Raw genomic sequence first — 12,488 nt, forward strand, 5'->3', positions numbered from 1 at the left:
GGTGTGCAAGAGAAAGAAGGTGTTACTTTGGGATGGAGCTGCTGAGCCCAAGTGGTTTTCATCCTTTTTCTTTCAACCTTTTGCAATTAAAGAAGGGAATTTTAGTATTTTGAGGTATTCTTTTTACACATCCCTAAACTTCGAACAAAATGTCCCGAAAAATAATTTCACAGTTGTGCATTTATTTTCTCATAAAGTCATAAAAGGATGGCTAGTATTGCTGCTGGCTATTACTTTCCCATTTCAGTTACAATGAAAAAAAAAAAAACACCTGTAATGGAGAAAGGCCTGAAAGCAAAACACATCAAAGGTGAATCATTTTAGATTTCCATTCATTTTATGTTAGATGGAAAAGGGATATGAAATCACTCATTTGGTCCTAAAATGATGCCATGCTTGAACGGACATCTTCCCTATGCACACATGATGTGTTAAGCAACGGTAATGTTAACATTTGAAGCTATTTACTGCTTTCAGAGGGAGGCTGCTTGAGAGTGCAGTCACATCCAAGTGTGGGCTGTTAAAGATGGCTGAGTCTAATGTTTTTAAAAATCCACTGATATTGGCATTCATTTGGGGACATTTTGTTAAACACTGTTTCTCTCCTTTCAATCCAATAAAGTAGCTGTAACAATTTCTAGAAATTCTTATGTCATGCCAGAGGACCACAGATCACGTACATTTTGTAGTTTATCTTCTTGGTAGGCACTAAACTTTTTAATTCAATTTTTAATTAGCCACATCCTGTGTCTGATTTCAATGCTAAGCACTGAAATCTCACTTGTATCTTATATATCTTACAATACAAAATATCATTATATTGAATAGTTAACCCTGGATTCCTGCACAGAGAAAAAAAACAGACTTACCATGAATACCGCATTCATTCCATTGCTCCATTATGTTTTATTAGGTTAATAAACTGTTACAATCAAAAAGCCTCACCCTGAACTGAAAAAGTAAAAATGCAACTACTGTAACTGAGGCTCTTGCAGTGATTTGTGTTTGAGCCAAATGTATTATGGTAACATGTACACTTGCAATAACTGATGCAGAAGAAACATATGTGATAAACACTTCTATTGTGAGGCGATGACCTCCGGCAAACAATTGTTTTCATCTCAGTTTTTCTGTCAGGATTACAGAAGTGCTACTGGCCTGATTATCGTGACACTTAGAAGTGTAAGGGAAGGCTGAGGCATGGGCCACGGCAGAACTAATTACATGTTGGAGCAGATCCTGACCATGGAGAGTAAATCAAATATGTTTAAATCTTAAACTGACCCTCTTGTGCTTTTTGGGGTTTTCCGTCTCTTGTAGTGTGTTATATCAGTTTGTATTAATGTAAATGATCTGCAAAGATTAAAATCCCAAAGTTCACGCCAGAGGGAGATCCCTGCCTGAAATCCCTCAATTGGACTCCTTTGTTTACTTCAGTAACATAGTTACATCACTATGTAACAATTGTGCTTTGAAAAGAAAGACAAAATAAGTACTTGTTGTACATTAAAGCATGTAAACATATCACAATGGAGGCACGAAATACAAATATTAATATGGCCCGTTTATCATTGCAAGATAGGGTATTGGTGCTGCATTCATGTGCTGTTTAGGGCTGTACCCGAATATCCGAATATTCGGTCGTTGGCCTACTATTCGGTTTTCAATTTCGTTATTCGGATATATCAGTGGCGAAGCGTGTCTATCACAACTGGACCTTCTGTAGACACACACGCCCCCCCGCCTCAAAACGATCCCTCTGCCCTTCAATGCAAATTCAAAAGTCTTCCAGCCTTGTCAGACAAAACTGCATGTCGAATGACTTGTTCTGTAAGATGTCGAAGAGCACATCTGCATGCGCAAATAACTCGTTAAAAGTTGAAAGGAAAAATCCAAATTCATAGTTGCCCAGGTTTGATAGGTAGCCATCAGCACTGAGAATGGCAGCATCATCAAATTCCTCGTGGTGTTCAACTATGTAGTCAAACAGATCCTTAAGAGCATCCTTCTTTTCAAAGACAGTGCACACCAATCTTGATGTAAAATTCCACCTGGTTGGTGCCACTCGTGGCAGTCGCTTCTGGCATATTTCATCAAGCAGCTGCGTTCGTTTTGGCGATCTAGAAAAGAACGCAGCCAGGCCAGAAAGGTGTGAGAAGCAAATTCTGCATTCTTTAATTTTAACTACACCTTGAGATAAAACCAAATTAAGGGCATGTGCATAACAGTGTATGAAAAGTGCCAGTGGGATTTTTTCCTTGACCTTGGCTTGGACTCCGTTCAGCCCCGATGCCATAACGGCAGCACCGTCATAGCACTGGGCTACAAGTTTGTCCATGCATCCATGTTCCTCCAAGAAACCGAGGGCCATGGCTGCTACATCCTCTGCCCGTTTCTTCCCTGTCACATCCTCAAATTTGACGAACCTCTCTTTTACGCCACTGTCTGTTACAAACCGAAGAACAAACGATAACTGTGCAACATTGCTGACATCTGTTGTTTCATCCAGCAGTAAAGCTACGAAGGGTGCTTTACTTATTTCCTCTTTGATGGTCTCACCCATCACTTCGGCCACAGCACTTATCAAGTCGTTCTGTATTTGACTCGAGGTTCCAATGAACACCTTAGAAGTGGACAAATGGTAGTGCAAGTCTGGATCATATTCTGCTGTAAGCAGCTCCAGGTAATTACCTCGATTGGCTGATTCTCTGCTCTCATCATGGCCCCTGAAAGGTAACTCCTGTTTCCCAAGGAAAATCACACAGTGGATCAGACGTTTCAAAATCTACCGATTTTTGTTCACCTTTTCGTTGTGAATGATCGTTTCTCTACGTCTCTGTTCGTCCAGCTGTAGATCAATCCTTGTGTCTCCAAAAGTCTTCATGGTGACCGTTGCCTTAAGATGCCCTGCTGTGTTTTGGTGTTTTTGTGCAGCCTTGGTTAAACAGCTCAGATAATCGGAGCCTTTCCAATTCCATCCCCCCTTTTCGGTCCCAAAAAGCAAGCACTCCCAGCAGTAGAGCCTTTTGTGACTAACTGAGCCCGTAAGCCACGGGTATCTTTCCCAGTTGCTAGCCTGGAAATGGCGAACATAGCCTTTAGCAAATTGATTCAGCTCCAGATTTTCAGGCGTTGGGCGCCCTTTTTTTACAATATCCGTCTTTTCAGTGAATTGTCGTCTTGAAAAAGGAACCGACAATAATTCCGCAACAACATCTTCTTCACCTGTTGCCATGTCAACGTTAAAACAAATAAAACAGAAAATGAATTGTTACGTCCCATCTATATCCTGTGTCTCGCACCTGTCAGAACCGTCAGAACTAACGGGCCTTCTAGCATACCCTGCACCGTGGGAAACTCCGAAAGAATACGCCCATTGGCTACAAATCAATATATGATTGGAGTGTTCGCTCTCATTCATTTCAATGACCACGGCCTTCTATCAAGGATACAGAATACCCACAGAAGCAGAAACAGATCTGATTGGTTGCATTTCTTTTCTAAAATGCGTAGTGCAAGGTCGGAGAAGGACAAACAAATCAACGTAACACTGTTTATTACAGATCAACAACACAGATACGATTCTCATTTATAAAATGTATTTACATTTTATTACATTTTATTAAATAGTATTTATATAATTAAATCGATAAATGTATTTCTTTTATCTGAGTTATCAGGGTATTCTCTGAATACCTTGAAGGCCCTGACGGTTCGCCACTGGGATAAATATATATATATATTTATTTCCCCCCCCCCCTAAATGTATGCTATCAATAAAGGCGAATTGCATTCTTATACTATATTTATACTTTTTAATTGCACTGTTAAAATGTGGAAATATATACATCTCAGCTAAGGCGCCTGACATCGCTTTCAGTAGCTAGATCTGATCGAATCTGACGGGAGAGAGGGATCAGCTGCTGCTGACGAGTCGACACGCAGCTCTGCATGATCACATGCAGCGGTGAGCAGAGCAAAACACACACTACAGTAGCCTACCTAAACTAGTTAGATATGTTCAGTGGCGACTGGTCATTAGGGGCAGGTGGGGCACATCCCGCACCTAGTGTCAGCAGAAAGTATTAAAAATAATGATTACAAAAAAATAAAAAATAAAAAATAAAAAATATATAAAATATATTTTAAGATCATGTTTAATCATCTGATTCGTCTGTATATTGCTGTTTTAGTCTGAGTTCTTCTAATTAGTGTCTACAGTGTGTGCCTATTGAGCTGTTTAGAGCCATGTGGGACAAACCCGATCATGCCCTCCCTCTCACTGTCTAAGTGAACGGTGACTGTAAAAACTACACTGTGCATGCTCAGAGTATTTTCCTATTTAATGTGTGTGGCAAAAAAATTATGACCATAGGGGCATAGTGCTGCCATCCCCGCCATACGTCATCTCACATCATTCAGAGCTGATTGGCTGTAAGTACGTGTGCCGCGAAAAGTGTGGTGTGTGAAGAGGAGGAGAGAGACGCATCCCAAAACCAGGAAGTAAGCTGCGCATGGGTTCCCTCCACAAATAGCAATGAGATTTCTCCATAAGATGTTAGAAAATAGCTCAAAATAAGATCTGCGGGAAACGTACCTGTTAGATAAAAGCACGTTTTGTTCAGCCGGATAATATCCACATGTCTACCCTACTTTTATAATTTTCGAATCATAAATCTATCGATTAGATTTATGATAGACTTTTGAAACTACAACAAGATAAGGAGGACTTTTACAAACAAGTAATAGAGATTTTTGTCCAGAAAGATAGCCAAAAATGGACTTCATCTTCAAGTCAAGGTAAGACCGCAATTTTATTGAAAATGGGATCTTACTAAGAGAGAACAATTCAATATTTAAATGATAAAATTACTTTTTTTGGGTATCCTTTTGTTGAACTGTCTGTTTAAAATTAATCGAATCATCAGACAAAAAAAGCTTTTGAAAATAATATTATATTTTGATTTAGGTCAAAATATTATATTTGTAAACCTGAAGAGTCAGTGCCAGTGCCTCACCAGCCATGAACCTCACTGCAGAAGCTTATATATAGACATCTAAGTTTTCTGTGCCCCACCACTTTTGTACATATAGAAACACCACTGGATATGTTTAGTTTTATTGTCGGGTGACTCATTACTGATCCGCGAGCTGCATGATACTGACGGGCTGTCAGGAGAGGGAGAGAGCGCTCCGTTTATTATTCCCGTGTTATTGTAAGTTACTGTTCACTTTTTAATAATGTAGTTAATCTACTATAATTAGTTTGTTTAATATCGAATCATATCAATTTGCTTTAAAGCTCAATAAATAACAAAGAAGATGTACATTTTGATTGAGTCAATCTTTATGATTTAAAAGACATATATTAAAAAACAAAAACTGCTATGCTAAGGTCGGAAAGATATTGCTGTCACTGGTTTCAAGAAATGTTTCAAGGAGAGGATACAATGCATAGAGTCTAACTTTAAATAATATGGTACATGATTGGCAGGAGGATAGAGACGTGAGTTTATGAAGGCAGCCTCTACCAGTGTCTCCACAAACATCACAACATGTTTTTGTATGCCATCATTAAATTGTAACTTTGCAAGAGTTGGCTGTCTGTCTGTAACATTGTCACTTTATCTTTAAGCACCGACACTACAGTAACAGTATGAAGTGTTGGTAAACAGGCAGCACACCTCAGAATAGAATACACGAAACTTACCGGGAACTTTTACAGTCTAACACTTCAACTGGATACTGAGGTATTCATGCTTGCGGAACCACTCACAAATCCATACTTCAAGAGTTTTTAGTCTATTTGGAAATCTTTCAAGCATAGGTCAAGGTTACAATAAACAAAGCTATTACTTGCACTTGATTTTTTCACATATTCCAAGAGCTAGTGAAGAACACATTCTCGTCGGATGAGATGCTAGTACAAGTTGAATTTCAAGAGCTCTCCTTTTCAGCTTTCAATTTGATCTCTTAGTCCTTCCCCTCTGTATTTCACTTCCCTTTTGTCTGTCCCAGTGGAATCAGATATGAAAGGTGATAAGGAGCCAGAAGGAAGCAGAGCTATGGATGAGGAACAGGAGCAGTAAAAATGTAGCGGTCCATTGTTAACTCTGGAGGGTGATATTGATTGGTGCTGTGTTAAGTGAAGCATCAACACTGTAATTGCGGCCAAGGCAGGCTCGTAAACATCGGGCCTCCATCGTGACCTGCTTCTGCAACTCATCATTTCATTAAATTATGAATATCTGACCTTCACTGCAGACCTAGTCCTTGTCAGTTGTGTAGCTAATAGTTTTATGTTTTCTGCTCACATGGATACTAGATAAAACCACAATAAAACAGAAATCTAGCTATACTTTTTTTACAATACTTTTTTAAACTTAAAGGAAAGATAAGGTATCATTTGGCTTTTGTATTATTTTCTTTCTGCCAATATGCTGTATACCAAAGTGCATTCATGAGATACTTAATACCCACTGTGACATGATGCAATATAAAACAGACAAAAGGGGATTCAGAAAAAAGGGACATTTTTCTTTGTGGTTTTAATTCGAAGTTAAAATAACAACAACTGCATTTCAGCAAGTTGCATCAGTAGAAGACACCATACGGAGTTCAAAGTCAAATCCTGAAATTGAACAAGTGTGTCCCTTTCATGGTCTAAAAGTTGTCATTTCAGTCTTAGATCAAATGTGACACTCAGTGCCGAAATGAGGCTAATATATTTGCAGGGTTGGACGTAGCCGCATTGTCATAAAGCCCCCATTTGCAAAGTTCATTCTTAAGACTTCAGTCCTTCCTATCAGAGATGGGAATGAAGCCTCATAACTCAAAGTGTCAGGAAGAAGGCTTGATGGGAATGTAAATACAAGTTGGAAAATGTATGTTTTTCTGTAAAGCCCAGGCACTAATACAGATAGACCTTAAAGGACCACCTGCCCGTTTGCCCTTCTATTAGAGAAGGGCCCTTTTTTTCAAATCAACACATATTCTCGGGTCTGACTAGCGTGTGTAGTCTAAACCCGCTTACGGTATTGCAGAATATGCATTCTGATTGGCTGTGTGATTCACCCATTGTGACCCGGTTCATTTACTGTAATGTAGCCGTGTTTTAACCTAACCTCATTGGTTTGTTTTTAATATATACATTTAAATACCCCTTTAACACTGTCACAAAAGTTGGACCAGGCATATATTTATTTCATTAGTAACAAGAAGTGCAGGCGTGCCCTTTGATTAATGTTTAGCTCCTGCCCCTCTAACCTGTTCAGCTGGTGCCTGGTATGTGTGTGGGTCAGTGAGTGTGTGCTGTACCTGTCCCCATGTCAGTGTGCTCCTGAGACAGGTGCTGGCTCTGGTGGACCCATTCTCCGTTGCACTTGAAGAAGATCTGGAGAGCGGGCCGGGCTTGGCACCGGAGCTTGATGGGGTTGCTCTTGATGATGTAAGCATCAACCGGCTCCTCCAGGAAGTGAGGCAGGGTCCCGGACTGGCCATGTTGCAGGGCTTCCCCTCGGGGGCCTGGAGAATAAACGAGAAAGAGCTTAGGCTCAAAATGAACAGACAAGGAATTGAGTGGTAATTATTTATCCACAACAGCAAGATGGCTGATTTAAACCATCTTGGATTCCTTTCCTGTCAACTAACCCTGCAGTGAAATGTTGTTTTCGACACACACAGAAACACCTCACAACTAGCCCACTCTCTGTCTTCCCCCAGCCTCCCCCATCCCTCACTGTCTCTCTCCCCCCTGCAACCAGACCCAACTAGCAGCCATTACTCCTTACAGCGACGCCTCCCTCAAACAAATTGTTTTGGAACACAACGTGAGAAATAACACAACAACACAACATCACCCGCCCCCACCCGCCGTCTATTCTCTGCCACAGCATTGCAATACAATAATTTACAGAAAGCACTGAACAACAAATCCTCCAGATACACACGATGTTCAATATTTTATTTTCACAGGGAGCTAGGCTACACTAGATTTTGCACATTTGCAAAACATTTATGATAAAAAATGCATCTTTGTTTGTTTTTTAATTAGTGTATGTGTGCTTATAACTAAAATGTTTGACATGTGAGGTGTCAGCATTCTGAAGCACTGGGTAAGAGTGATCTCATTGCACAGTTGGTTCAATATTTTTCTTTTTATGGTTACAATTAGCCACAGTAAAAACAAAAAAAAACTGTTCTGTTGGATGGTAACAAGACATCCTAATTTCTATGGAATTTTTCAAGGGATAATGGAAGCGACAGGACCTGAAAAGTGCAGCATTTCTTAATCACAATGTAATCCTGCTTTAGCTATGTATACGTTTGTTTTGACAACCTCTGTGCAATAGAAAGGTGTGACATGAACAGAAACAAAACAAAAAGTAGTGCAAATCATTGGAATAAAAATTAAAATCAAAATTCAACGAGATAGAGATGTCCGTATGCTGCTCAGACAGATCTGCTGTCCATAAAGACTCCTTTGATCTCTCAGATGTTGGTGTTCACTAGAGACGCTTAATTCATTTGAAGAATTCACCGACAACACATTGGCATCACATTTAACAGGCAATACTCCCTTCTTCTCTCCCCGTCTGAGGTGTGTTCCAGTCAGCGCACGTTTTGCCACTTCTGAGGCCCCGAAAGTGTAATTACACTCCGTCTAATCCCCTAGTTTGCTGGAACCTCTTTCATGCAAGTGTGAAGGGTTTAGTGAGGCAAACCGTCCCGCGCTCGCCCCCCTGATCCCAACTCCCCACTTCATGCTCCTCCACAGTGATGGGTGTACCTCCGAAAACCCCATCAGGATTAGAGAACCCACTCTCTCTTTCTCTCTCCAGCTAATCTAATCCTCCTACCTTTCCTGGTGGATGTCTGCTGATTGAGGAGAACAGATAAAAGACTCCCTGATTCCCTGCCTGTGAAAATCACAGAACAAACTCAGTGCTCCTCTCAACGCGACATGTTCTCCCCCCCGTTCCTGGAACCCGGGCTGAACAAAGAGACATGCTTTTAATTTCAAAATGACTAGCCCCAGGCAAGCTTTTCTTGTAAAGAGAGGACTCCAATTTGTTTTGCACACGGAGCAATGACATGGTGTGTTTGTGTTTGGATAGATGCAAAACATAGACGTGAGTGCGCACCCCGGATATGATAGATGGGAACATGAATAAACAGCTGTCAAACAAAACCCCAACCCTCCAAGTAATGACTCATTTGTTAAAAGATCAGGTATTATTTCAATCCTTGCCAACATGACAGTTTAATTCCACGGCTGCTAATACCTTAAATAACAACGTCAACAGGGGCAAGGTTTTAGTAAAGCATTACCGGCTTTATTTCAGAGGTACCTGTCTGTTCATTTTTTATTTAGCAGGTGGGATAGAATTGCAGCAGACATATTAAGCGGGACACAAGGAAAGACACTCTGGTGTGATTTAACCTCAGGCTGGTGGTGGGACATGTGACTCAAGGGGGAAACACAAGCACTTAACTGGAAGAGCGAAGCGTTCTCTCTGAAATGGCTGAATATAGATCACAAAGTGCAACAGCAGGCAGGGTCTATAAGGATGCCCCCCCAGCTGTGCACCTCGTAGTAAGCACAAACATGGAAATGAGCTGACACTGTTATTGGTTCTCCCTCATGTTCCCAGGAAGGGCCGAACAACAATATGTCTCCTCAATATGCTGCTCCGCTGTCATTCAGCAGACCGCCCCCCCCCCCTCTTCCACAGTTTTCACGGTGATCTACAGCCATTGCCTCCGCCCGGCAATAACACACGTGGGGCACAGATACATCGAGCCCAGTTTGAGGGGAAAACAAGATATCGCTGCCAAAGGGCTGAGTGATGGCTCTATCAAACATCCGCTCTCTGCCTGTGTCGCACACTAACAAACTTTAGCCCTGGAAGAAACACACAGGCTGCTAACTTGTACTTTACATGAGTAATTACATTTGTTGCACTTTTACTCCACTAGAATTCAGAGGTAAATCGTGTAATTTCACTCCACTACATTTGGATGCATGTTGTGAAATATAATCAAGTGTTAAATCCGACTTTAGTTCCACCTGGAGTAAATTCACAAACTACCCTGCAGTATACAAAGTCATTCAAACTAGCTGCACCTTTACCAGCTTTGAGAACACTTTCATGATCAATTACATTACATTACATGTCACTTGTTAGACGCTTCTATCCAAAGCGACTTACATACTCAATACTGTGGGCAATCCCCACAGGAGCAATCTGGGGTGAAGTGTCTCAGGGACACAACGACATGCTGACTGCAGTGGGGTTTGAAGGCTCTATCCACTGGCTCTATCCACTGCGCCACACGCCTCCAGTCATTATAAAACATTTAATATATATTATTCTGAAATGGACCAATCTGCACAATGGCTACTTTTACTGTCGCTACTTTCACTATATTTTGATGATAATACTTTTCTACTTTTACTTGAGGAACATTTTGAATGCAGGACTTTTACTTGCAACCGAGTATTCAAACACTGGTACTTTTACTTTTTCCTCAGTACAATATCTGAGTAGTGTGTTGCAACCTTAAATGAAACGTTGGAATCTCCTCAAGTGCGGCAAAAGCTCCATCTCCTCACATGCAAAATTAAAAGCAATGGGTCTCTTCTGTCAGTTCAATGTATTCATAGCTTTTAGTGGGAATTCTAAAAGAAATGAAGAGGAAGGAGCCCCTAGCTGACTGGACTAAATTGCTAAAGCCTTTGGGTGGTAGCACAGGCTGCTTCACACAGAGAAGGATGACTTTTGCTCCAGCACACTCGTGATTTGGAGAGACTGAAGGCAGCAGCCAGGCAGAGGTTTGCCAAATGTTTCATCCTGCAACATCATATCCTGGCGTCCACACTCCTGTCCTGTTTCAATCTCAAACACCAGCAGATCCTGTCCAGAGTGTTCTCTTCCTGATGCTCTTTGTTCTTTACACAAGCTACTAGGGGACTGAAGCAAAGCCCACATCATACCATGTGCAGATGGACATTGTTTTTTTAAATCTTCCAGCTTTGATTCAAGATCATGGCCAAATGAAGTTCATACAGTGAAGCAATGACAATCACAAAATTACAAAACAAGGAAATGCTGTGGATGTTACAAGTCAAGATGTCAAAAGTAACACACACATCCAGTATTGGTGAAGAAACAGAGCAACAAAACTGCTTCTCGGGTCCTATTGATGATGATAAGCTCTTGAAGGCAGCACCAACCTGGACAACAAGACTTTGAATGGCTCTCATACAGCGAGCGGCTCCACTTCCTGTGAAGCAGAACTGATTGCAAAAGGATCCTCTTTGTTAAGAGGCTGTTGCCCTCTGAACCTGAACCCCCCCGCCTTTGCTGCGCATTACAGGAAGTAATTGTTCACACCTCTTTAACACACAAAGCCCTTTGTATGCATGGAATATTGAACACAAGCTCAATCTGATTGTCCTTTTGACAATTTGTTCAGAACAATTAGTGCTGGGTTAATATGGGTCACTGTTGTTTGTGCAGGACCTGGTTCACGACTGCAGCTTTGTGTCACTCCCCTAACAGGGACGCCATCTTTCAACATCATTAAAATACCTTGTTATGGGTTGTTACAATTGACATTTAACACAATTACAGTAAAGGATAAGTTCCCTTTATTTGGTCAGAAAAAAAAAAGAATTGTCTTGGCAAATAGCACTTTGTGATTATGTTAATAATCTAATATCTGCACTTTAGTTTAGTATGCATTTTAAAGAGGCCCTTTTATGCCTTTCCCTTTCCTGTAGCGTGTTTTATAGGTTTTAGTGCATGTGAATGGTCTGCAGAGGCTAACATTCCTGTGTTCTCTCCAGAGGGAGTCTCTCTCTCACACACACCCCCCCTGCCTGAAACTTCTCAATTGGACTCCTTTGTTTACTTTTGTAACATAGTGACATCACTATCTAACACTCTCGCTTCTATTGGCTAGCGCAAAACATTGTACCTAATATATGCTAAGGGTTGGGAAATCTCTAAGTGGCTGACCAATCACAACAGAGCCGGCCAGCTAACCAATCAGAGCAGACTGGGCTCTGGTTTCAGACAGAGGGTGAAAAGAGGTGCTGCAGCACAGGCAGTATGAGACAAATAAAGAGCTTTTTCAACATTAAAGAATGGAGACGGTTGATGTCCCAGTAGAGGAGCGAAATGCAAATACAGTTTAAACTAAAACAAATAGCATAGTAGAGCCCCTTTCATTTCTAGCTATTTGAGAGTAGGACTTGATAGATTACATTTTAAGGATCTTCCTCAAACAGATAGTAGTTTTTCACAAAATTGTGTCCTGCTTTGGGAACAAAATGATTATTTTACTGTTTGACCCTAAAGTGAACAACTATTCTCAATGTCAGAAGATTGCTGTATACAAAATACATTTCAAATATTTTTTATGTTTCGTAACTCCGTATACATTTCTTACTCCAAACTACTCAGTACGGTAACTGTTGTTAC

The 12,488-nt window shown here is 40.8% G+C and overlaps 1 protein-coding gene across 1 annotated transcript in view; it reads right to left on the reverse strand.

Annotated features, from left to right (window-relative positions):
• The window catches only part of LOC307024272 (netrin receptor UNC5D-like), a 208,726-nt gene that overhangs the window by 86,677 nt on the left and 109,561 nt on the right, over nucleotides 1-12,488 (reverse strand). Inside the window, exon 2 of the mRNA XM_079658261.1 lies at nucleotides 7,318-7,524. Coding sequence (XP_079514387.1) covers nucleotides 7,318-7,524 — 207 coding nt within the window. The remainder of the gene's footprint in view (nucleotides 1-7,317; nucleotides 7,525-12,488) is intronic.

The sequence above is a fragment of the Notothenia rossii genome (genome assembly GCF_949606895.1).
Source record: "Notothenia rossii genome assembly, chromosome: 11".
Lineage (NCBI taxonomy): Eukaryota > Metazoa > Chordata > Actinopteri > Perciformes > Nototheniidae > Notothenia > Notothenia rossii.